General features: G+C 44.0%; 1 protein-coding gene across 1 annotated transcript in view; it reads right to left on the reverse strand.

The window, feature by feature from the left end:
- Positions 1 to 19,416, reverse strand: part of REV3L (REV3 like, DNA directed polymerase zeta catalytic subunit) — a 254,373-nt gene extending 234,957 nt beyond the window's left edge. Inside the window, exon 1 of the mRNA XM_074948247.1 lies at positions 19,224 to 19,416. Coding sequence (XP_074804348.1) covers positions 19,224 to 19,362 — 139 coding nt within the window. The 5' untranslated portion in view covers positions 19,363 to 19,416. The remainder of the gene's footprint in view (positions 1 to 19,223) is intronic.
- Positions 19,417 to 25,661: the final 6,245 nt, after the last annotated feature.

Here is a 25,661-nt window from a genome sequence, read left to right on the forward strand (position 1 = left end):
TAACCTAACTAAAAGTAATAGAATATTTCATTGTCTGCCTAGTCATGTATCCATGTGCACAAGCATGGTTGGCTAAATACAGTTATACCCTAGTGAAGGAGATCTGTAGCTTTTGACAGTAATATAACACCATATATTTTCAAGGCCAAAATTATGTACTAAACTTGTGAAAAATCTCCTGAAGTTCCAGAAAATGCACTGCACATCATTCCTTGTGTGTCTGATTTGCTGTAATGAATCTTCAGCATAACAATTATGCAATACAAATGATCTTTCTTCACATTTCCCCTTTTAAGGAAATAGGACACTTCTATAAAGATTTATGCCACAAATTAAATGTACATTTAAAAGTATATAAAAACAAATATTTAGTTACTATTTACAATGGTTAACCAGCTCTAATGAAGCCAAAACCTCAGCTATGCTTTAGGATTTTCAATCTTAAGGTATGATTAAAAGATTTTATTAACAAGGGTAACCCAATGATTTGGAGGGAACAATACGATTCTACCTCCAAACAAAAACAAAAAAACCCCAACCAGATATCAAAGTTTAGAAAAGTCTCAATTCTTACTTAGTTCAGCGAAGGCAACATATCTGACATGCAGCAGAAATAGCCATTTAATCTATCTGATGCAGTAACATTAACAGAATAAACCTGTCCTGTGCATACCACCAAAATGCAATTCCGAATATACTTCCAATGTATTAAACATTTTGAAAGGGTTATTGTTGAGAAATCCAACTCAGAGGCCAGAAAACTCTGAACAGTTTTCCCTACAGCATTAACTTTGCTATGCTGCAAATACTGTACTGTATACTAATGAACACCATAAAACAACACATTAAAAATATTGTTTTAAAATATAAAGGAAAAAATAAGTCATTACTGGTCTGTAAATCTTATAAATGACACAGGCTTTGATTTACCTTAAGGGTCCCCACACAGGTTCAATTGCAGGATCAGGGTTTTAGCTTAAGGTTGCTGATAAAACAAAGTAGCTTTGAGTGCAGCCAATATCTATACCACTCTACTTTCAAATTATCCTGGGAGGAGGGGGGAGTAAAATGAAAATCTTTAGGTGCCAAAAGGCAGACTTCAAGCATTCATAGCTTTAAAAACTTCTTCAATGTTGCTTGGCTTATTTTTAAGACTCTCAAAGGAGACTAAAAAGCAGCCAATTTCCAAGTTTCTACCTATAGCCACTGAGTTCGCAAGTGCAAAAGTCCCAGTCAGAAAGAACACAAGGGAAAAATATTTCTGCATGCACATTTAGTTAACTCAGATGACAAACATTTTTACTGGAAAAAGTTACCTTTGGGCTGAGACCAAACTTGCAAAGTTTCAGAGCAAGAGGAGTTTGAGAAAATTATAAACAACTAGACAATAGATATTGGAAAGGAAGCCATAAGACAACCACAGGGCCCCTATATTGAAGGTCCCCCCACCCCAGTGTCCATCAGCGCTTTACCCTCTCCTGCTTAAGTCCTTCCTTAAAACACTACTTATTCTGAAATAAGTCCTCTCCTTGAAGGGTGTGCATAAAACAACAACAAAGGTAGAATTTGTTTTTTTCATTTTGTTGTCTAAAGGGGAATGTGATATGTGCTACACTACACCACTCACTCAGATCTCATCTAAACTAGGAAAACAGGCAGCATTTGAAAATGTTAGCCCTAGCTTTGCTGAGTGCTGCAGACAAGGTTAACTGCTACAGTGCTAAAAACATTCACTAGACTCCTGTGATATTGGTAGTACATGAGAAGAACAGGACTATTCTTTGGGTCATTATAGAGCCTAATTGTTAGATTATTGTATTTGAAAGTACTGTACACCAATTGTGGGATTTACCTAACTCCTGTCAGTGTATTACCATAACACGAGCTACTTTCTCCTCGCATCTGTGAGCCGTTGCCAGTCAGTAGATCATGTGTTATGAGAAAAACCCAAGTTACAGTCTTAGAGATTCATTCTGTGACTTTACTCTCAGCCTCTGTTCTATTTCCATCCATGTTATAGCTCCACAACTTTATCTTCCACATGTTTATTCACAGCATGTGCCCTACTTCCAAAATACCAAATCCTTAAACATTAGGAAATAAGGATGAGCAATGCTATCATTCACCCTTTAGAAACTAGAGAATTCAATTGCATAATGAAATTAACTGATTTATCAGGAGTAGGATCAAATTAAAAGTTTCATTGCCAGCAGGTTTACATGGGGGAGAATAAAACTGGGAAAACATCAGAGGCTACTATTTGGAGTAATGACAGGTTTCAGAGTAGCAGCCGTGTTAGTCTGTATTCACAAAAAGAAAAGGAGTACTTGTGGCACCTTAGAGACTAACAAATTTATTTGAGCATAAGCTTTCGTGAGCTACAGCTCACTTCAAATCCGATGAAGTGATCTGTAGCTCATGAAAGCTTATGCGCAAATAAATTTGTTAGTCTCTAAGGTGCCACAAGTACTCCTTTTCTTTATTTGAAGTAAGTGATAGAAATAGTTGTGTACCTAAGTTTTCTATATGGCTCAGGCTTAGATAAAATCTGCGGGAGATTATTAATGAGAGGGATTGGAACTGGGGCAGATTTATGACTGACATACAACCTAGTCTCTGAAGGAGTGATTGCATCCTCAGGAGAGCACCTTTCCTTTGGTGCAGATAACCTGGTTTGCAATGCAAAAGTCTCACACCTATTGCTACTTTAGGCATGAACTACAGTAGGCCTGGACTCCATCCTCCTTTCCTCTCCCCCAAAGTAGTGCTTTGTCTGGCATACAACCTTGAAATATGGATGTTTCTCTTCTGTCTTTATTGATACAATGGAGTTACTAAATACTGGGCACTACAAGATTTTGAGTTCCCCATATATATAGTTTTATGGTCCTGATCCTCCACTCACTCATTCACATAAAGTTATGCACATGAATAAGGACTTGCCAGATCAAAGCCATGAACTGCAGAGTATTTGAGAGAAGACTGCAGTTTTCCCAGAGTTCTCACCACTGCATAGTTCTGGGCACTGAAAAGGGGAAAACTGACAAACCCTCTTCCCCAACAGGGGACACCATGACTAAGGCTAAGATTTTGTCATGGTTATTTTTAGTAAAAGTCACAGACAGGTCATAGGCAATAAACAAAAATTCACAGAAGCCGTGACCTGTCTGTGACTTTTGCTGCTGTGGCTCCATGGTTTCCCCTGCCACCGTGGGGGCTGGGAGCTGTGGGTTCCCCCTTCGTCCACTCCCAAAGAGAAAACAGGTCAACCCCAGTCACTCACTTGAGGCGTCCCTCTCCCCCTCCCCACATGCGAGGCTGTCGCCCATCGCTAGAACCCTGTCACCTGTTGCTGGAACCCTGCCAGGGCCCCACTGGCTGACAGCTCCAGAGTCCTGCAGCCCCTGTGGCTGAAGCAGCAGAGAATGTCATGGAGGTCTCTGGAAGTCATGGATTCTGTGACTTCCATGACCTCTCTGACACAAATGTAGCCTTAACTATGACCTATGTGGACCCTTCCCTTTCCCAAGTCATGGGGGGGGGGGGGGGGCACGTGCGGAAATTCCAGGGAAGAGTCAAAAAAAGTCTACTTCCAGGGAAGTAGACCAAAAAAACAGAAGCCAGAAGGAAAGGACACAACTACCTCAACTGGTACAGCTGCAGGAACCACTGGACAATGACAAAGTCAGTGGTTTCTATAGTTCTGACTCACGACATTCTGTCCTGAGCTAACTGGCTGTTGGTTTCAACTCTATTCCCCAGTCTCTTCACTTCAGTCTCACACTACATGCCTTATATGCTCCTTTTCTCCCACATTTCCCATGCCTGGTTCCCTTTATGAACCCCCTCCTTTCAATATGTCATCTCCCTTCCTTTGTCTTTAAGCGAATCCTCTCCTAACAAAATCCCATCCAAAAAATCTCAGAGAAAACATGATGTTTAGAGGCCATCATTTTGTTCACTCTGCTTATTTGTTGCATCCCTTTCCTCTATCCTTTTTCTGCCTTGTCTATTTAAGTTGTAACTTCTTTGCAGCAGCTACTGTCTACTACTCTCTTAACAGTACCTAAAACAATGGGGCCCAATTCTCACTGGGTTCCATGGCAATACTGTAATAAAAATCAATAATAATACAGATGAAAAATCATTTGTTTCTTTTATTAGGCTTCCAACTCTTGGCACCAGCTCATCAAAATTCTGGCTACCAGCATACGTAGTTGTAAATGCTTCAGAGATCCTATTCCTCCCTCCTCATCCAACCTGCACCTTTTCTTTTTTTTTAAACATTATATTCAAGATTTAGAAATTCAACTTTTAAATACAATAGGTAGACAAGATAGGTGCGATAATACCTTTTATTGAAGAGGAGCTACTTGAAGCTTGAAAGCTTGTCTCTTTCACCAACAGAAGTTGGTCTAATCAAATATTACCTCACCACCTTGTGTCCAATATTCTGGGACCAACATAGCTACAATACTAAATACACTAGGGTCATCTTTACATAGGAAGTAAGTATTTTCTACTTCAAATTTTAGAGTAGGTTGCATTTTTGTAACAGAAATTAAACAAAAGCTATAGAATCAGACTGTTAGAAAAATACCATTTTTAAAGCTTGTCTGGAAAATGCGAGTCCACAAATTTATTTCCAAATCATACATTAGTAAAAAGAATGGATCAAATTACTGTGGCAAGTTAAATTATTTTATTCACAACATATGCTATTTTTTTTTTTAAGTCTGGAAAATATTGTAGAGTTTTAAAACTACATTTCTTACACAAACTATTTGATTTATAGGAGTCAAATTATGGCTATATTTGTAATGTTGTTTCTGTGTTTGTATTGAGTCTAATCCACCCTCAAAAGATGCAGAGCATACAGATTCAAGTATTTTGAGATTGATTACCTTTATATATTTATGCTATATTTGAGAGCATAACCAGCTCAAATTATCGTGTGTATAGAGTAGTGTGAACTTTCCTCTCTTTTATCCCCAGAACAGTACTGCTCCAGAGCAGCATTTCCCAAACACTTCAAGATTTTGTAATTGGTACTCTGGGCTCCTCCTTTCTAAATTAAGGGCCAATCCTGCTTCCAGTGACATCAAATGCAAAATTCCCATTGAACTGAATTTGTCCGATTTCAAATCTATGAAACAGATGTTTGAAACTGGCAACACTCCCTTGTGGATTAGAGCAGACTGGGAAATGGCAGGTATTTGCTTGTATAGCTGATGTTTTTATGTGGTAATTTGTGGTTCAAACAGATTAGAAATCATTGTTGTAGAGCTAGTCGCTAGTTTAAACATTTTTGGTAACCAGTGATATTTCTACCTATCTGAATATTTTTTAGTGTCATTCTCTAGGCTTGCCTATATATGAACATTTAGTTCATAGCAAACTGGGGTGCAAATCTACTGTACATTAGCTTGCCACATGCTAAGTGTCCATGTGGACGTTGATGATGTGCACCAGTGGCTTTGATCTACTGGCTGCTGAAACAGGAGTCGCTCCAAATGCATTAGGGAACTATTGGTATGAGGCAGCAGAATCCAGATCAGACACTTAGTGCACAGCATGCAAGTGTGAGGTAGATTTACATCACAGTTTGCTGCAAACTAAGTTTTTGTGTAGACAAGTCCTTTATTAACCCAGTTTAAAGTAATTTTTTGTATAACATTTAAAAAAAAATGTAACCACCAGAAATACCACCCATAAGCCTGTCATATAGTGCACTTTAATTAAAGATGTTTTCACACATAGTGTGTCAAAATAATCCTGTTTTTTTTCCAGACAAGTTACTCCTATGAGTAGAGGGAAAGTTCTTCCATAATGTACAGACTTCGGGGGAGTAGAGTTGTGCTTAAAAAAAATATATTTTCTAGCTTCTCTGACAATTCTATGACGATCAATTCCTGTTAACTATTTAACTCTCTGAATACCAGATATTTTATTTCCAGTGAACACTGTGAATGATTTAATACAAACCTTGCTATAATCCGTGTATTAAACTCTAAGCAACTTCAGTTATAGTGTGAACAAATTGCCTATTGTCAGCTGTGCTTAATTGGGCAGGACTAGAATAGCGTTAAAAACAAAGGATCAGATACTTCTGGTCTTTCTTAGGAAAGTAATCTCAATGAAAACACTTGTATTTATAAAGCATGATCTGTAAAATGGGGAAATTGAGGTAGTAGGAATAAAAGATTTCAACATGGTAGCAGAGCCAAGAAAAGAACCCAGATCTCCTATCTGGCTATACTTGCAGATGTAGAGCACTTTGAGTTAAACCCGCCTTCGTAGAGCACAGTAGGGAAAGCACTGCAGTCTGTCCACACTGACAGCTACAAGTGCACTTGCGTGGCCACATTAGCAGCTCTTGCAACAGCCACAGAGAGCAGTGCATTGTGGTAGCTATCCCAGCATGCAAGTGGCTGCAACGTGCTTTTCAAATGGGGGGGGGGGGTGGAGTGTGACAGGGAGTGTGTTGTGTTTATATGGGGGGAGAGAGATTGGTTTTGGGGGGGGGGGGGCTGAGCACGTCAGCATTCTGTCTTGTAAGTTCAGACAGCAGCAGACTCCCCCTCCCCCCACACACACACAGCATTCCACAGTAGGGGTTGATTTGTCTCGGAGCAGATAAGCTCAGAAACTGAGCTTTCAAAGGGAGTATCCACATTCCTACTGCGAGTTCAAAACAATGAGAAGAGTGACCACTTGACTTAAGGGGATTATGGGATGTTTCCAGAGGCTGATCAGAGCGCAGTAATGCAACACCTCATCCGCACTGGCGCCATGGTGCTCCAGTGGGGGACCAGCAAACGTTATTCCACTTGCCGAGGTGGAGTACGAGCATCGCTGTAGCCGCAAAGTCAAAGTGCTCTACGTGCCTTGCCAGTGCAGATGGGTAGTAAGCTAGTGTGCCCAGGGCTCCTTTATTGCGCTGTAACTCACAAGTGTAGCCAAGGCCCTAGTCTTGTGCTTTAGGCCACACTTCCTCCAGCCAACCATCACAAAAGTCAACAAGACTACCAAGAGAGAAGGTGAGTAGGATGTGGCCAAAGGTTTTCTCCACAACTCCTAAGGGAAATAAGTGTTCTCACCAATACTATGGCAGCCCCTACTTAAGTGCAAGGAAACAGTATCCTGATGGAGACCCTAGTACTTGACCTTGGCTGTAATCAGGTGGACAAGGATGAGCTCTTCTTGGAGTCCTTTCAGACATGAAGCACCTTTAGTAAAAAAAAAAAAAAAATATTAAAAGTGTGGCCCACCCCCAACATAAAGCCATGAGATTGAAGACACTACTCTTTTTTTCCCCCTCCCCTTGCCTAGAGTTTTGACCAAACCACTAAGAAAGTTCTACAATAAGTCTAGGAGGAGTGAAAGGGGACAAGGGAATAAGCAAATGAACCTGAGTAGAAGCACCCTTGTGATGAAGGAATATTAATTTTAGGATGAATCCTGCTCCCATTGTAGTTAATGGTAGGGTTGACAACTTTCTAATCGCAAAAAAACAAACACTCCTGCCCTGCTCCTTCTCAGAGGCCCCGCCCGCACTTACTCCATCCCCCACACTTCCTCTCCCTCACTTTCATGGGGCTGGGGCAGAGGTGCGGGCTCCAGCTGGGGGTGTGGGCTCTGGGGTGGGGATAAGGGATTTGAGGTGCAGGAGGGGGCTCTGGGCTGGGGCAGGCATATGGGGAGGTTGTGAGGGCTCCAGCTGAGGGTGTGGGCTCTGGGGTGGGACTGGGGATGAGGCGTTTGGGGTGTAGGAGCGGGCTCAGGCAGGGAGTTTTGGTGGTGCAGGCTCCATGAGGGAGTTTGGGTGGGGGAGGGGACTCCAGACTGGGGCAGAGGACTGGGATGCGGGATCCTGGTGGTGTTTACCACGGCTCCAGGGAAGCGGCCACCAGGTCCCTGCAGCCCCTACATGCCTGGGTGGCCAGGGAGGCTCCGCGCGCAGCACCTCCAGACACTACTCCCATTGGTTGCGGAGCCCTCGGGGCGGGGGCAGAGCATGGAGCCTCCCTTGCTGCCCAGGTGTTTAGGCAGTGGCCACTTCTGGGAGATGCGTGAAGCTAGGGCAGGCTCAGAGTCTGCCTTAGCACCGGGACCCCACTGCGCCACCGACCGGACTTTTATGGCCCAGTCGGTGGTGTCGACCAGAGCCGCCAGGGTCCCTTTTCGACCAGGCGTTCCAGTCAAAAACTGGGCACCTGCCAACCCTAGTTAATGGCCAAACCCCTAGTGAAAACTACTGGAGAAGGACTGCGTAATTTAATGCTTGATTGTTGTCACTATGGTGCTGAAAGTACAACTGAGTATCAACCATCTCTATAAAGGTCACTCAAACAAAAAAGAGGACTTCATATAAATGTCAAGTACTTTTTATATTTTTTTCATTTTATTTCCATTCAAGGAAAGACTAAAATCTCCTCTCACGAAGCACTGATAGCAAAATAAAAGTGTGTTGCCCATAAACAGTGTGAATTCCCCACAGCTACCTGCCTCATAATGGATGATAACTGAATACTGATCCACGTAAGAGTCTGAAAGGAAGGACAATTGTAGTGGGAGGCTACCGATGTAAATCATCTTAGGTGTAGCTGGCCTTAAAAACAGTTGTAACTTTTTAAAAGAAATTTCAAAAGGTGCCACATTGATAATCCTGGAAAATGACCTCTCTATCCACAGAACAGAGCCAGCATAGGCAGCAACAAAAAAAGCTTCCCAATGTCTTGCTAAAAGTACCACGCTGTTCTGGAAGGGACCACGTTTGCAAGCGAGGGTAGTTCAGTTTCCATTGTCCATTTGATCCCTAGCGGTTTCTATAGTGTGAAAACCTGCCCAATAGAAAATCAAATTAAAAAAATCAATTCATTTCACATGTGCCACTAAAGAGTTAGCTAAGAAAAATTATTTTTTGCTTTCTACTGACTTGGACTTGAAACAATGACCTAGAAGTGAAAGACTCCATATCCCAGTGTATAGGGCAAACTGTCTGGACCCACTGTTTGGAAAACTTGCATTACATACCTGCTCTAGAGAGTAATGCTAGCTATTTTAGGTTAGATGCAACTGTCCACAGGCTCTGCAACTCCTGCACGAAATACTGTGGTTAGGACATCAAATCAGGTTGCAGTGAATCACTTGTTTAGTTACACTGGTGTATGGTAAAGCGGTGGAATTTTCTGAGCATAGATCCTCTTGTCCTGTCTATATTTAAATCCCACTGATTCTTTCTGCGTAAATCTCTAAGATATGACTTTCTTATCCATCTACTTAGCTAAAACTTTTGTCCAAACTCTCATCTCACATCTCAATTACCATAATATTCTTCTATATGGCCTCGACAAAGGCAATCTTAACCCACTCATATCCGTACAGAATGCTGCTGCAAAGATCATTTTGCTAGGCTGTTGTTTTGACCACATCACCCTTCTCTTTGAATCCCTCCACTGGGTCCCCCTTCTGGATCACATCAAATGTATGATACTTGTGTTAACTTTCAAGGCCCTTCATGGTCAATCCAACACCCTTCCTATTGTCGCTCATTCGCTACTGAGCTGCCAATACCTGCCTCTGATCAACCCACTGATTGAAGCCTCCATCATGCGCTTATTAAATTTTCAAACAAGCAACTTTATGCTTTCTCCCTTGTTGCCTCTCACGCTTGGGAGGTGAAATCCACAAAGGTACCGCATTATGCACCTTCAAACCCTTCTTTTGCTGTGCTGCTTACAAAAAGCTTAACAACAGTTAGGATGTGGTGTGCAGAGATTACTGCCTACCATTCTGACCAATACGGTCTCATTGTTTCCTTGTACTCCTCTGCCTGGCTGTATCCATCTATCATCTCTTATCTTATACTTAGATTGTAAGCTCCTTAGGGAAGGGACCATCTGATTATTATATGTTTATACACCACCTCGCATAATGGGTGCCTGGTTCCTGACTAGGGCTCCTAGGTGCACTAGTATACAAATAAATAAAAGAAGAAAAAGATTAGACTATATACTGCCTGATCCAGCTCCCACTGAAATCTCTGGAAAAGCCTTCCACTTATATCATTACATATAATAAAATTTGTTATTGTAGCCTTGTGCACAAATTCAACACTATTTTACACATGTATTTACAGGCCACTGTAAGAACCAGAAAGTCAAACCAGCTGTCATCAAAGCATGCAGCACAATAAACAAACTCGGTGCCAAGTCAGCGGTCCATGTTCCCAAATGACATATCCAATTATTGCCGGGTATCCCATTCCTCTGTTCTGCTTTGCCTTTCTGGCGTGTTTTGCTCATGTAGGCCATGACTGGACAGGAGTAAGTGAATGCATAGGATACATTCGTTCATTCCATGTACTAGAGTTCATTGCCTGTGACCTGGTCCAGCCACTTCCTGAATTGTCCAAAGAATGCATACTCTGCAGGCTGTAGAGCAAGAGATGACGATGGCACTGGAGCCTCGTAGCCATGGGCTTAAAGTAATCACTCAAAAAAGCTCTTTCTGCTGCTCTTTCTTACTCCCTCAAGAATATATCCACCAATTTCTTCTCATGCTATACAGATTCTCTCTCTCTTTCCACCCTTTGTGCATCTTATCTATTTGACACTCCTTTTGGTTCTTCTGGAACTCTCTCCCACAATTAGTTTTATCTAGCTGCTCTCTCATCAGCCTATCCCAGACGCTCTCTTTGCTCGGGGTAGATTGGTCCGAACTCCCAGGTTCCTGGTGCCATGTGTTTGCCCTGTGGAGGTGGAAGGGCCTTGAAAAGAGAATGACAGAGTACATTATTGTCTGAGCAGGACAAAAGTTACATTTCCAGCCCTGTGAAAGGGACTGCTTTAATTCAAGGTCAAAGGATAACACTTTTTATTAATGGGGTGTATTCACAGAGAAAACACTGTTGACTTCAGATATCCTTTGGAGCAGCACTGAAAACCATCACACATCATGGTAAGACTCTCATAAAAAAAAATCATTTGAAATTATTTTTATATCCCTTCGTTTTCTCAAGGTGGAGGTAAGGAGGAGCCTTATGCGTGGTCTAGTTACCATCCATGGTTTTTCAATCCTGTCAAGAAGGGTAAGCTCTGGAGAATATTGATATTCTGGAGGTACCCGAGGGGAAATGTGAACTTCTGTTCCAGGCCAATGAAGAACAGCCACCTTTGTACGCTAAGGAGATATTCAGGCACCTAGTAACCAACCAGCACATCTCAGAATGGAGGAAGCCTGTGAAATACAGAGGCAGTCCTAATAAGTATGCCCTGCCCCAGAGCATAGCAGACTGTATGGAGTTCTTACTCTGAGAATTTTGCTTTCATCACCAGCCAGCAATGGGTGACAATTTGCTGTAAAAATCAACAAGATGCTGATTTAACATGGAAACACAGTACAGCCTCCTTATAAGCACCCTGCATCCACACACAGACCCAACTCGCTACTGGCAATGGGGATTCAACACAGACCGCCACCCTCTGCTGTAATTTGGACTCGTAATAGCTACTTTTAAAAAACGCAGTTCACAGGCGGTCCAGGACAGTGCAGGTGTGGCTGATTTATAAGGCGCACTATATTTCACAGGTGGGGTATGTGAGGTTGTTCATTGTAAAACCCCAACCCATATTTATAACAATAATTGAGCAACTACTAAAGATTTCATGAAAACTGCTTGTTTAACTTTTTCCTTTTTGTGGTGTCCATTTTGAAGCCCACATAGCGTCAGGGGGAAAGCGCTAGGGAAATAGCATGAGTTCCACCATGAACAGAAGCACACCAAAACCACAACTTGTGTTAATAACTTAACAGGCCCATAAGCCAAAATCTCTCCCATCCATATGTTAATAGAAACAAATGGTGGCAGAAACTTACCAGACTCCGGATTCAGCGTTTGTTCTGATACCAAATCTGCAGTGGACTGCTCCTCAGGACCATTACAAAACAACTCTTCCAAATATGGACCCAGGATGTGCTGCAGCTGCTCCAGCAGCATAGTCTCCCCAGTTACCAGCAGCAATAGGGTCACTTATTGCCCTTCATTCAACAGCTGGCTCTCTCCTCTGGCTGTGCCTGTGATGGGGGCGGAGAGGTTGTAAGGGTAATATCCCTACCGAGCAGACTGTCGTGCACCACTGTGGGCTCAGGCTCAGTACTTGCTACAGTTCCTTGTACTCGACTGATTTCCTCATAAAGAGGCAGGAAAATAGAGAGTTCCCAGAAGTTCCATTAGCATCCTTGACTTTGCAGTTCTGTCTTCAGATGCTTGAGTTACTCTCTGTATTGTTCTACTGTCCAGTCAATCCCAATGCTACCAGGCACTCAGATATAATTTTGTAGACATAATAATTTCTTATGCTCTTTCAGAAGTTGAACACCTTGCTTGCCTCACACCAGAGGTTAATCAGAATCCATCTATGATCCTCTAGCCAGCTAGCAGCATCCTTGATGCACGACAACTTCTTAGTGCTAGCCATGCTAATGCACGTCCTCATAGACTGTTTCCAGTTGAGCAGCCCGCATGAAAACGAAGGGTTAAACACAGAGCAGTTGCATTTGAACCAGGCGCTTGCTTTCTGTTCCTGGGAAGCGTGTGGGAAGTTTTGGAATTAAGGGCTGAGAAGGACAGATCCAGAGGACAGTGTTGGTTGACTCTCCAGATCCAAGTCTGGCAACTGAGACCAGAGTTGCGTCCACACTGAAAAATGCCTGAGCTTTGATCCCTGTCATAGTGGGACTTGAGCTCTGACTCATCCCCCTATCAGCATCAGCCGGCCTGAGTCCAGAAGGGTTCCTGGCCCAAGTCAGACTAATTTCTCTGCAGACTGCAGTGGGGTTTGGGCTTAAACCTGAGTCAGAGCCTAGGCTTATTGTGCTGTGTAGCTATACCCTCAGTGGTCAATAAGTCTCCTGGAAATTCCAAGGGCCCCAAACTGCATTAAAAATTACTTCTTTCCATCATGATACTTGCATGTCTCACCATTGTGCCAAGAATGAATCTGAGAACCACCAAATTAAACCAAATACTGAATGTAAACAGAAGTTTAAACTGTACCACTCTCCTGCCCAATTTCACTCTGGAGGCTCAAACACCAAAACCATGTCTTGGGCTTTCCCAATACTTTTATAAAATTGCTGGCCAGAAGGAGTAAGAAAAGAGGAAAGAAACATGGATGGGATAATGTATGTATTTAACAGATCTGATCTGTTGATCCATGTTCTATTATAGTAAATGCTAACTTATAGAGCACTTTTTATAGACAGATCTCAAAGTGCTTTACAAAGATGGGCAAAGTATACTGTCTCCACAGAAGGGGAAATTGAAATGCGGAGTTTAAGTGATTTGTCCAAGGTCACAGAGCAATTAAATGAGAGCTGGAACAGAACATACACTTTCTGACTTCTGGGGCTTGCCTACACAAACAAGGTTGTGGCAAGGTAGCATGTGACTCTACCCCACGCTAGCCCGCCGTGGTCTAATTATCCATGTGCACCCCGCTGATGCACAATAGTTTGTTAGAGTGCTCTTTGAAACGGGACTAGTTCAAAGCTGTTAACATGCATCAGGATCCATACCCTAGTTTACTGAGTTCTAATTCTTCAAGTAGGCAAGCCCCTAGACTCTCATACAATCCAATAGAACACACTCTACTGTCCTCGTTATAGTTTACTGGATATTTTTATACTAAAAAAATTAGCTCTATCCTTTGAAATAAGTTCTATTAAAAACACCCATGGATGCAAAACATAACTTGACAACACTGCATCTGCCACATTTTCAGATTCATAGAATGAAGTCAGAATTATTTTTCTTTTAATCAGATTAAACTATTGAGAAGTTATCTGAAAACATAGCAAAAATCTAATGCATCTATGACAAGTTATTCATAACTATAAACAGGCCTTAAAGAAATTCCATTCACCCCTAGAGAGAGGAACTTGCCCTGGCAATCAAGGGGCCTTAACATCAATTTCTGTAGATTTCAAGCTTTCATTTACTAGCTCTTATAGTTGCAGAGATACCCTTTAAAAAGTTAAACATGTAACAGATGCAGCAGCATCTTTCCAAGTCTACAGACAGACTCACTATCTCTACTGTTACTCAGTTTCCCCAAGCATCAGGAGAATAAGATTAAAAAGACTCCGGCCTGCTTCTGTGCCACTATTCATTCTCTAGACAGCAGTGAAACGTCATGGACTATATCCATTTCAGGCTTATTCAGAAAGAGGCAGGCATTAGAGTTACTCATGGTGGAAGACTGAAAGGACAGACAGAGGCTTGGAAATGTGATACCCAAAACCTCCTGGCTGCAGCAAGGAGAAGGAGTAGACTTGTACTGATCATCTCTCACTTTAGGACAGTGGTGGGCAACCTGCGGCCCGTCAGGATAATCCGCTGGTGCGCTGCAAGACAGTTTGTTTATATTGACCGTCCGCAGGCACTGCCGCTTGCAGCTCCCAGTGGCTGTGGTTCGCTGTTCCTGGCCAATGGGAGCTACGGGAAGCATCAGCCAGCATGTCACTTCTTGTGAGCGCCCCCCTCTGGCCAATGGATCCCTCGCCGGATTTTCAGGGACTCAGTCCTCAGGGTGAGCCACCTACACTGTCCCTGTAGCCCTTCCTGGGCTCCAGTCCTCAGTCTGACCAACAGGGCCCCTAAATATCCTCACTGGCCAGCTTGCATGTAGAGGTTCCTGCCCTGAGGTGGAGCACCACCACCAGGGCTTCCTCCCTCAGAGCTCTTCACTTGCCCTTTAGTCCTCTGACCCCAGCTCTCCAGCTGGGTCAATCTAGACCAGCCTCTTTCTGGGGACAGAAGGGGTAACAGTTCCACAAACAGTCTGTTCTCTAGGCCTGTCTTCACTGAGTCCTGGCAGCAAGCCAGAAGCTATTCCCTCACTACCCTGGTTCCTGCCAGCAACTACCTGCCTTAGCCCTTCCAGCCAGCTAAGGGCACCTCTTGCTCCCCCAGTCCCTGCTAGCAGACTGATCTCTCCAGGCCCTTTCAGCTCCTTTTATCTGAGCCTGCTGGGCCCTCACTGGCTGCTACCTATAGCCGCTCTGATTTTCTGCTGCCTCTGCAGCCACTCTAGCCTGCTTGGAGGACCTCTCCACTGCTCCTTTCAGGGATGGGTGTGGCTAGACCCTGAGGCCTCCAGCAGGAGGCATTTGGACCCAGTCCACCACATCACAGGACCCAAAAAGATTACTATGTCCACTCAGAGATAACGAGCTCAAGACTTACCCTTCAAATAGCCACAGCAATGGACGCACAAATCCATTTTTAAAAGTGGGTAAAGGGGCAGTACTTTTTACCAGAAAGTGTTTATGGGCACAAACTTTTTTACCTCTATGAGCAATTTGCCCCTATTTTTTTTTTTAATATATATATATATATATACACACACACACACACACACACACACATACATACATACACACACATATATATTATAGTTTGTGAGATGGCTGGCAAAATGATCAATTCATGATACACAACTATGAATGAAACAATGTACAGCAATACAGAATTCCCTCCTCACTCATCTGGCTGTTTGAACACTATCTCCCATCAGAAGAGACGGGCATACAGCCAGATCCCGCCAACACCCACAGCTTCTAGAAGATACAAAATGTGGTGCTGCTAGGACTCCAACTTCTAGAATCTAAATGATTGATTGGTATATGAAAATGGCTTAATCTCCACTGGCTCACCAGGTGGGCCTTGGAGCCCCTTTTGAACCCAAGACTCTTAATTAGCTGCACAGTATGGTAGTTTCGTTTTAAACATACTAAGATTAACGTAGAGACAACCAAACCAAAGGTGCAAGCTGTCTATACAAGCATAGTGGCTAGGTGCTATGCACAGTGTTGCAACTTGGCACTTTTTCTACCTGGCTGGCAAGAATACTCATTTACCTTAATTAGAAGGGCTGATTTCCTTCATGCAAGCTTATAAAAAAACCCCAAGCATTACCGTTACTTCAGACTTGAGCTGTAGGTATGAGCCACTATCTCATAAGGCCCTCAGAAAAATCACAGATTTTTTTTTAAATCCATGCTAACATCATGGGTAAATGTTCAAATTTCACTGGATATGCATGGCCGCCAAGTCTCTCCCTCAAACTTCTATAATTTTTTCAACAGTACAGAGGCAAAAGCAGGCATCACTGAGCCTGCAGCTGCTCACGGAGGGTTAGCAGACTAGTCCCATCTCAGAGGGATGTGGTCGTGCAGTCCTATTCCATGAGTTGATGTGGGGGAGGGGTGTCTCACCAATGGGCAGGGTGACAAAAGCCACCTGAATGAGCAATCAGAGTCAACTCAGTGAGCAAATGAACCACATGGCACAAGCCAGTCTAGCCCAACCTGACCCAGGGCAGGGATCAGGGATCAGCTTGTTCCATACTCAGCTCCAGCCCAGGCCTCTACTGCTGTTTTGTGTCCAGCCAGCGGAGAGAGGGGAGCCGTACTGACAACAAGGCAACTGGCAGCCCTGGCTTGCCCCCACAGCAGCCCTCACAGGCCCGTGGGAGACACTGAAGCACCAGCTGGCAAGGAGCAGAGACTGAGATCCATCCCCTGCAAAAAGCCACCACTGCATGGAACACAAGGTGTGTGAGGGGACTGAGGCATGAGGGATGGAACCCACTTCCAACTCCTCACCAGCCAGTGCTACAGTGTCTCCCACAGGCCTATGTGGGCCTCTGAGAAACAAGCTGAGCCCAGGCTCCTAATTGCCACATTGTCATTGCTACCTCTCCCCTCCCCACCCCTCCCGGCTGGACAGGAAGCAGCAGTGGTGGCTTGGGTCAGAGCTGGCCCACTAACCTTCCCCTACACCCTCGCCCCCATTACCACCACCATGAACAGCTTCAGTGAGATGCTTCTACCTCCCTGCTGGGGGGGAGGGCGGAGGGGGGAGAAATCGCAGTATTGGGCTAATTTCACGATTTCCATAGATCCATGAAATCATGATTTACACAGGACCTTACTTATACACCAGAATAGAAGTCAGTTTACTGATTCTGAATCACATACAGCCAATACATTAGTCAACTTTAAAACAGAATTTTCTCCCATTTAAAAAAGTTAATATATTTCTAAAAGATTAAATAAAATCTCATTTCATGATAGTTCCACTGTAAATAGTTGCAGAGTTTACTATGCCAAGTCATTTAAATATATTAACATTGACAGTGAGGTACTAATAATTGCCTACTTCCAAAAACACTTAATTAAAAGAACCTGAATTCCATCTGTTTTTACCATTTAAAGACAAGCAGAACTACCAAATGTATTTCTGAAGTCTTATCAGCAAACATTATTAAAAGAATGAAAAAGAAAAATAAGGCAAGCTACTCTTTGTGCTAAAAAGTAACATGGAAATAATAGATAATTAAAGCACCCTTCCTCTGCAGAAGCCAGAAGAAAGTCACCATTAACCAAGCTAAATTAGAAACAGTTCTGCTATGCAAACACATAATAAAGTTTATGTCAGGGAAGCAAAAGGACTTCTCAGTACGCTCTGAGTCACTGGACAAAGTGAAGTAGTCTACGGTTTACTTCCCAGGCCATACTCCTGATATAGCAGATCCTCAACATCTTCTTAAAGAAACTATATCAGTCTTCTCTTATGCATTTAAAAAAATAGTAAGCCTGTTCCTTCCAGACAACCTCAGGCTCTAAATTTATGAATAGTGAAACAATTACTCATAGGATTACATAATTACTTTCTCAAAGAAGTTTCCCTCTATCATATGTATTTGAAAACTATTGAAACAGCACTTAACAGATTTTGTTATGGGGAGAAATATGAAGCACTGAATGTATGCAAAATGCAAATTACAACAAAAGAGGCGTCGCTATTTTATATCAGTTTATTTTTGTGTTAACAACCTATCTACTTTAAAAATTTAAGCTTTAGGTGCATCAGTTTGCATCTGCTTCAATTACTTTACCTTTCTCTGCACCTGAAGAATGCGCAGAAAAGATAACACTGAAATTCCAAATATGAATAAAGATTGCTATACTATACTAATGGGGGAAAAGACACCTTTATTGTGCTCTTTTACTGCAGGTTCTGCCCTCCCTAATGATAACAGTCTACATTAAATACTCTACTTATAACACACACATCTGTAAAACACACAAATACCTTAGTTCCCAAGGTCAGTATCATACAACACGAACATTTCAATGTTTTCTAATATTTGTAACAACTGATGGAAAGGGGGCCTTTTTTCATCTTCACTGTGTATTGAAAACTTGCAATAAAGATTATCCATATTTAGAAAAATATGTTACTGGTAAAGAGAACGTTAGTATTTTGGGGACTACCTTGGAATTGCCTGGCTTCTTATCGATGTAAACGATAAAAAGCATAGCTGAATGGGTAATGAATAATAAAGAGGATGTTACATTAGGAAGTCGCAGGGGCCAACATGTGGCTAGTGCTTAGGACGTTCCCTTCTGCAGTGCAGCACTATTGCCTATTGGTCTGAGCAATTTACAATATACGAGCGTAACAGCAACATAAAAACAACTACTTCACAAGTCTTGTTGCAGAAGTCCCACGCATGGAACTCTGTATTAGGAAGCCGTTTAAAGATACAGTACTTATAAATTAACTCACTATTCACTCCCTCGAAGACACGTATGAATTTTTTTTCTCCTATCCATTCACACACAAACGCTGCGTCTCTTTCTTTAAAAAGAGGCAAACCCCAACACCTCACGGCCTGGGTTACGTACAAATCCCTCTGTCCGGAGCAGAGCAGATCCACAGTGTTTTTACAGCTGGGCTTAGTTGTGGTTCACGAGCTACGAGCCTATACGGGGGCAGCTTCCCCTGTGAGCGGCGCGCATGCAGCGATTTCCTACTCTCCCCGGGCACAAGCCTCCCTGCTCATCCTCACACCTGCAGATCCCGATCCTGCGCTCGGCGCCCCCACTCCACCAGCCGTGGAGCCCGCAGGGAGCCGCGGTCTGTAGAGACCCTGCGGTCCCCACCGGCCCCAGGCAGGTACCAGCCCGCGCAGCAGCAGCCGCCAGCTCCCGCTGGGTCCCGGCGGGGGAGGGGCGAGGCCGGCGGCGGCAGGTGAGGCACACGCCGCAGCACGCCGGGGCTGAATCACAAAGCGAGCCCTGCGGGGGGGGGAGCTGGTCCCGGGGCCTAGCGCCGGCGGGGGTCCGCAGAGGCGGCGGGGGTCCCTTACCTGCAGGGGTGGCGCCGAAGACTCTCACCACGGGCACCTTCTTGGCCTGGGCCTCTCTGAAGCGGGACTGGCCGGGGTCCAGGCCAGGCAGCGGGCTGCCCATGTAGTAGTCGGCGGTCACGAGCCTCACTGAGAACATGTTCGCCGCCGCCGAGAGCGACCCACGCACTGAGCGAGTGCGGAGCCCACACGGCTCCCCCGCCGCCACCGCAGCGAGCGCAGCCCCCGCCCTCCCGCCGCTCCCCGCCCGCGCGCACACACACACACAGGCAGACACACGCGCGCGCTGAGCAGCCTGAACTGGCTCTAGAAGAGCCTGGCCGGCCGCGAGCGCCTCATGGGCAGAGCAGTCCCTTCCCTCGGCAGCGCGGACGCCTTGGCGGCGGTGCCTCCTCGGCTCCAGCTGTTGTTGCCATGATGATGATGTCACGGACGCAACCACTGGGGGGGGTAGAGGGGGCGGGCGGGGGGGAACGTGGTTCTCCCCTTCTGCGCTTCAGCACAGGGTGTTTTTTCCGCTCCCTGGGCAGTGGAAGCCGTGCGGTATCCGTTTCTCGACAATCGACCCTAGCGGCTGGGTGAGCCTACGGAGCGCCGAGTCATTGATCGGGCTGGGGACTTCTGGGCTAGGATTGGGTTAGGCTGGGTCGGGCCGCCATTTTGGATGCTGAAGCGTCTGGCTGCGGGAACGTGAGTCGCCGCTCGGGGAAGGGGCAGTCTCGTGCCTCTGTCACGCACGCGACTGGGGAGGGGAGTAGATGGAAGAAAGCGGGAGTGGGAGTTCTCAGGTAATGTCTCTGCCGTCGCGTGCGCCCCCTTTGGCTGTAACGGTCACCGCGCGCGGCCCGCAGGAGAGGGAGGAGGGGAAGTGAGTGCAATTCGCAGCCTATAAAAGAGCGGCGGCGGCGGCGGCTGCTGGCGAACGTGCTGCTGGCGGCTGGGAGGAGCCGTGGTGCGGCTGCTGCACGCTGCGGAGGAGTGACAGTGGCTGGTCCTCGCGGCCAGCCCGGTCGCGGCGGTCTCTGCCACACAGCCGCTTTCTCCACGGCAGCCAGTGGCCCGGCTGCCGCCCGCGGAGCGCTGGTCTCAGGCACCGCGAATGATGCGGCCGCTGCTGTTAGCCGGGGGACGCTTGGGTAGCGGGCTCCCTTTGCGCCGCGCGCTTCGGGCTGCTTGCGGTGCAGTGACGGCAGGGCGGCCCCCCAGCTCCCTGGCCTCCCCAGCGCCCCCCGGCTATCAGCCGGCGCCTGAGGGGCCAAGCGCCAGCCCCACTGAGCCCACCAGGAACCTCCTCCCAGCGAGGAATCCCCAGGCCTCGGGAGCAGCCCCCCTCGGTGGGAAAGCGAGAGACCGGGTGCTGCCAGCCCACCGCGTGATCATGAGATTGGCTTAAAAATCATGAAATATTTTCTCCTTAATAAAGTCTGGGCTCGTTTTATTTGCTTGCGGGTTTCTGAGCCTTTAGGCTGTGTCCGGCCCCTACTAAGGGTAGAAATGTCGGGTTTTTTTAAATAAAAGCTGAGATTTTCATGCAATCTCTGTTCCCCAGCTGGGGCTTTAGGAAAAATACCAAATATCACAAGAGTTGACAGTCCTGAAGAGCCTCCTGTAAAAAGGCTATGTGTTTCATAGACCTATTATATTTTTGTTTGGTAAGTGTATAGACTGAGAGATACAGCAAATGTACAAATCTATAAAATCAGACATAAATTCAGTATGTAAAACATATGCTGCCCACTGAACCTGTGTATGTTTTCGTTTTAGATTTAAACAAAAAACAGCAGGCAATTCCTACCCTTCACTTACTCTCTGAAGTTCACACATCTTGGATGGATTTTTCAGTCTATTTTTCTATTCATTGTCTCACTGGGTCAATTTGTTTTCTTTGGGTTACTTTTGTTCCTTTATTTCATTTTCACATAAATGGAAGAAAAAGTAATGCTACTCAGACTTTGCCCATAGTCACAGACAAACGGGATAGATCTTCCTGGCACACATAATTGACATTAAGAAATTTGATACTGAACTCTGAGATCTAATAAGAATTTAAGACATAATTGAGGTGCAGTGCCCATTTCTGTAAGAGCTCTTGGTTTGCAAAGAGTCATATATGGGACATCTTTTTAACTAGGAGGACTAGAAATGTTTGTTTTTAAGGAAGCTATAAATTCCACAAAAACTGATAGTCGCCAGGAAAGTACTGGTGAAGCATGTCACTGAGTACCAGCTCAGTCTGACCCAGTTTTCATCTTCCTGTTATTGTTCTTTGAACAAATTTTATCCTGCTCCCTATCAACTACTAACTTTTCCTCCCCTCCACTCACAGGGGGCCTGCAGCCATCACTACACTTTCTTCATGTTACTTCTTTCTGAGCCCCTGCTGTCTTCCTGTTAATCTGGCTAATCTTTGCTTCCATCTCATTGAGTATCCCTGCCATCTTTTCCTAACTCAGGGATGGCTTTGAGAGCAAGCTTCTTTACTTCATCTAAAAAGGAACATGAAAGCAGCCAACAGTGTACTCTGAATCTGGAAGAATCGTTGGAAAACTGAGGAAGCAGGACTAGAACAAGAGTAGTGGACACCTAATCTGGAGAAAGTTTCCTGTCCAAATGAGCTGTTTCATCTTCTGACTGAAACTGCTATGAATTGCCTTCAGAAGAATTAAGTGACTAGTTTCTTGTCCAGTTTTTAAGAGTTTGCTTAAAGTTTGTCTCCTAGTCCTACAAAACATTCTACAGCTAGCAATTTATTTGCAACTCCCAGACCCAATGAGTTCCACCTTCTTAGATTCAGACCACACTTCTCTCTATTTTCATGTTACTTGTGCATTTAAGTGAAGAAGTTAGGCTCAAGGCCATCACTGATGCAGGAGCTCGTTTACAGGGATCTGAGATCCCTGAGTACCTGTGACAGCCCTGTCAGCTGGTGGCAGATGCAAAATCTATTCCTGGACTTCTGGATTGCAGCTTTTTGTGCCTGGACAGTCTCCAATATATGACATACTCAAACATGTCCTCTAGTTCCTGAAAATTCTGACATCCCAGAGCAGTCAGTTCCAAATGGTAACATCGTGATTGGAGAAGCCTCTGCCAGCTCCCCACTTCAACCCCATTCTCTAAATGATATACTCTCCCCAAGGCCATCTCCAGTTTTCCATTCTAAAGCGTCATCTCCTTTGCCTGCTCTTCCAGAGTTACCATTTACAGTTGCTAGGCAGCAGCTGTGCTGATCAACCATCCACATACTTGGGTGAGAATAATGAGACTTGACTATACAGTTGCCACTAATCAAATACAATTAAACAGCTGTACAATAAATTAATATTAGTATTAGTAATAATAGTATCGACTGTCACCGTAACTAGCTAACTACTGTCTTAAAAGACAGTATTTATTCAACAGAAGAAAATAAATATAGCTGTTTATTTTTATGTTTGAACAAAAGACAGGTCAGGCAGTAATTCACCTATTCTTTTTCCCAGTTAGTATTATGTACTTTATAAAAATCTATAAATGCATGTGCCGTTCACAACAGAATCCTTGTCTAAACTGACAATGCCATCCAAAAATTCAGTCTGGAAAAAAATGGCCTACACTTCAACTGTGATGTCACTCAGAGGTGTGCAAAATCCATATTATTGAGCAATATAGCTATGCAGACCCAACTCCCAGCGTAGATACAGCTAGGTGCATAGATACATCACTCAGGGAAATGGTGTTCCTACACTGGCAGAAAAATCCCTTCTGTCACTGTGTCTATATTAGGGGGATATACCAGCATAGGTATGACACCATGTCTATGCTGGTATAGCCCCCATAGCTATGATCTCCCTCATTCAGTCCTTTACTGCATTAAGAGTTTGATCCTGCACATCCAGCAAAGCTCCCACTGATTTCGGTGGTGAAAGATCAGGCCCTAAAGACCGGGGTAAAATTTTCAAAATATCTAAGTGATTTGGGAGCTTAGGCCTATACCCACAAAGGAACTTAGATGTTGCAATGTCCAGTGAGCTCTGGGATATTCTGATGTGGGTCTCCCTCAGTCTCTTCTGTTGAAGCTGTTCCATTTTATATAAATAATTCAATATGCATTGGGCTAGAGAGAGTGAGAATGACTCTGATCCAATAGCTAGGACATTCACTTGAGAGGTGGGAAACCAGGTTCAAATCCTTTCTCCTCAGGTAGGGGGAACCAGTGTCTTCCTATCTCCTGGGTAAGTTCCCGTACCACTGGGATAATGGTTATCACTGCCATTGCCTCTCCTCCCCTCTTGCCCATTTTGTGTGGAATCAAGCATGCTTTCAGAATGCTCCCAATCAGGCCTTGGAAGAAAAATGGATGTTGCCCTCCCTATCTTGAAGACTGCACTGGGGCTTAGGTGTGGCCCCTCGACAGGCACTGAGACAGAGGCATTGTGTGCACATCCAGCGTCAAAAGCTTAGGCACCTAAAGGACTTTTATAGTGAAAATGTAGCCTCTGAGGGATTATAGGTGCCTCCAAAGTTAGGAAGCAGCCTAACGGAGGTTCTGGGGATCTCAGTGGTGCCTGAGTTTTGCACTTAAGTACCTAAAGTGGGACTACAGTCTTATCTACACTTGAAATGCTACAGTGGCAAAGCTGCACTGCTACAACTGTGCCATTATAGCGCTTCAAGGTAGACACTACCCCTGATGGGAGGGGTTTTCCCATCGGCAGTCCACCTCTCCAAAAGGCAGTAGTTTAGTTGATGGAAGAATTCTTCTGTCAACCTAGTGTTATCTAATCTGGGGGTTAGAATAGTTTAACTACAATGATCAGGGGTGTGGATTTTTCATGCCCCTGAATGACATATTTAAGATGACTTAATTTACTAGATGCCTATGTGCTCTTGGGGATCTAAAGCCTAAATCTTATTTTCAAAAGTGATATAAACTCTAGAGTCTTAGACCTGGTCTACACTACACTGAAAACACTTCAGCTGCACTGCAGCAGCTGCACCACTGTAATGTTTAAGTGAAGACACTATCTATGCCGATGGGAGGACTTCTCCAGTCAGCATAGGTACTCCACCTCCCTGAGAGGCAGTAGCTCCTAGTGCTGTCTACAGTGGGGGCTAGGTTGGCTTAAATGTGTCGTTCAGGGTTGTGGATTTTTCACACCTCTGAGTGATGTAGTTATACCAATCTAATTTCCTAGTGCAGACCATCTTAAGTCTCTTGAAAATGTGATTTAGGCTCCTAATTTGCTTAGGCAGTTCTGAAGATTTTATCTTGCCACTAGACCCTGACATACACAAATCTAGAAACAATAAGATCAGGTACCTCACCTGATCTCAGCAATTAGGCTATTACATGGAGAGAGGTCCTCTGTTAGGGTCCATATGCTAGGAAATTGACTGTTGAGAATGGATTTCAGCAGTGGGTTTCTGCTGGAGATTCTTTAACTGCTGGAAACAATTTAGCTATCAATATAGACAGGACAAAATGGTTTTCAACTCTATAATAGAAAACATTATAGAGATTTGTGGACCATGGTATATGTGTTACATTCTGTAAAGAGTCCTTTTTGCAATATAAATACAACCATGTCAGGGGACCAGGACGCAACACGGTTTTATGCCCTAACTCAGTTACCAATATCTGTACACACAAACACAGTTTTAAAGGGTTTTTTGTTGTAATATATATAAACACCTTGTTTAGGTACACACATACTTGTATGTACATGTGAATATTTGTGTTTGTTTGCTTGGATTTGAACTTAGCAATGTTAACTCTAATTCCAAAATAAAGTAAGTTGAACTTAAAGTATAGGATCCACGAGAGTAACAGTTCTTTTTCTTCAACATTTTCAGGTCTTATCTCTGCCTGGTCCCTCAAACATCCATGTCAATGAACCTGCACGCAGGAAAAACACATAAGTATTCAAGAAAATATCATCACCTGAAGTGAAAAAATGAAGAATGAAACATTTTTAAAATGCAGAACTATAACATATAATTTCTCCTTTTATTTAGAAGTAGGGCTGGCGATTAATCACAGTTAAGTCACGTGATTAACTAAAAAAAACTAATTGCGATTAATTGCCGTTTTAATCGCACTGTTAAACAATAGGATACCAATTTAAATTTATTAAATATTTTGGATGCTTTTCTACATTTTCATATATATTGATTTCAGTTACAACACAGAAAACAAAGTATATATTATTTTTGATTACTAATATTAGCACTGCTAAAAGAAATAGTATTTTTCAGTTCATCTCATACAAGTACTTTAGCGCAATCTCTTTGTCATGAAAGTGCAGCTTACAAATGTAGGGGTTTTTGTTACATAACTGCACTCAAAAACAAAACAATGTAAAACTTTAGAGCCTACAAGTCCACTCAGTCCTACTTCTTGTTCAGCCAATCGCTAAGACAGACAAGTTTGTTTACATTTACAGGGGATAATGCTGC

Source organism: Natator depressus, chromosome 3 (genome assembly GCF_965152275.1).
Source record: "Natator depressus isolate rNatDep1 chromosome 3, rNatDep2.hap1, whole genome shotgun sequence".
Classification (NCBI taxonomy): Eukaryota; Metazoa; Chordata; order Testudines; family Cheloniidae; genus Natator; species Natator depressus.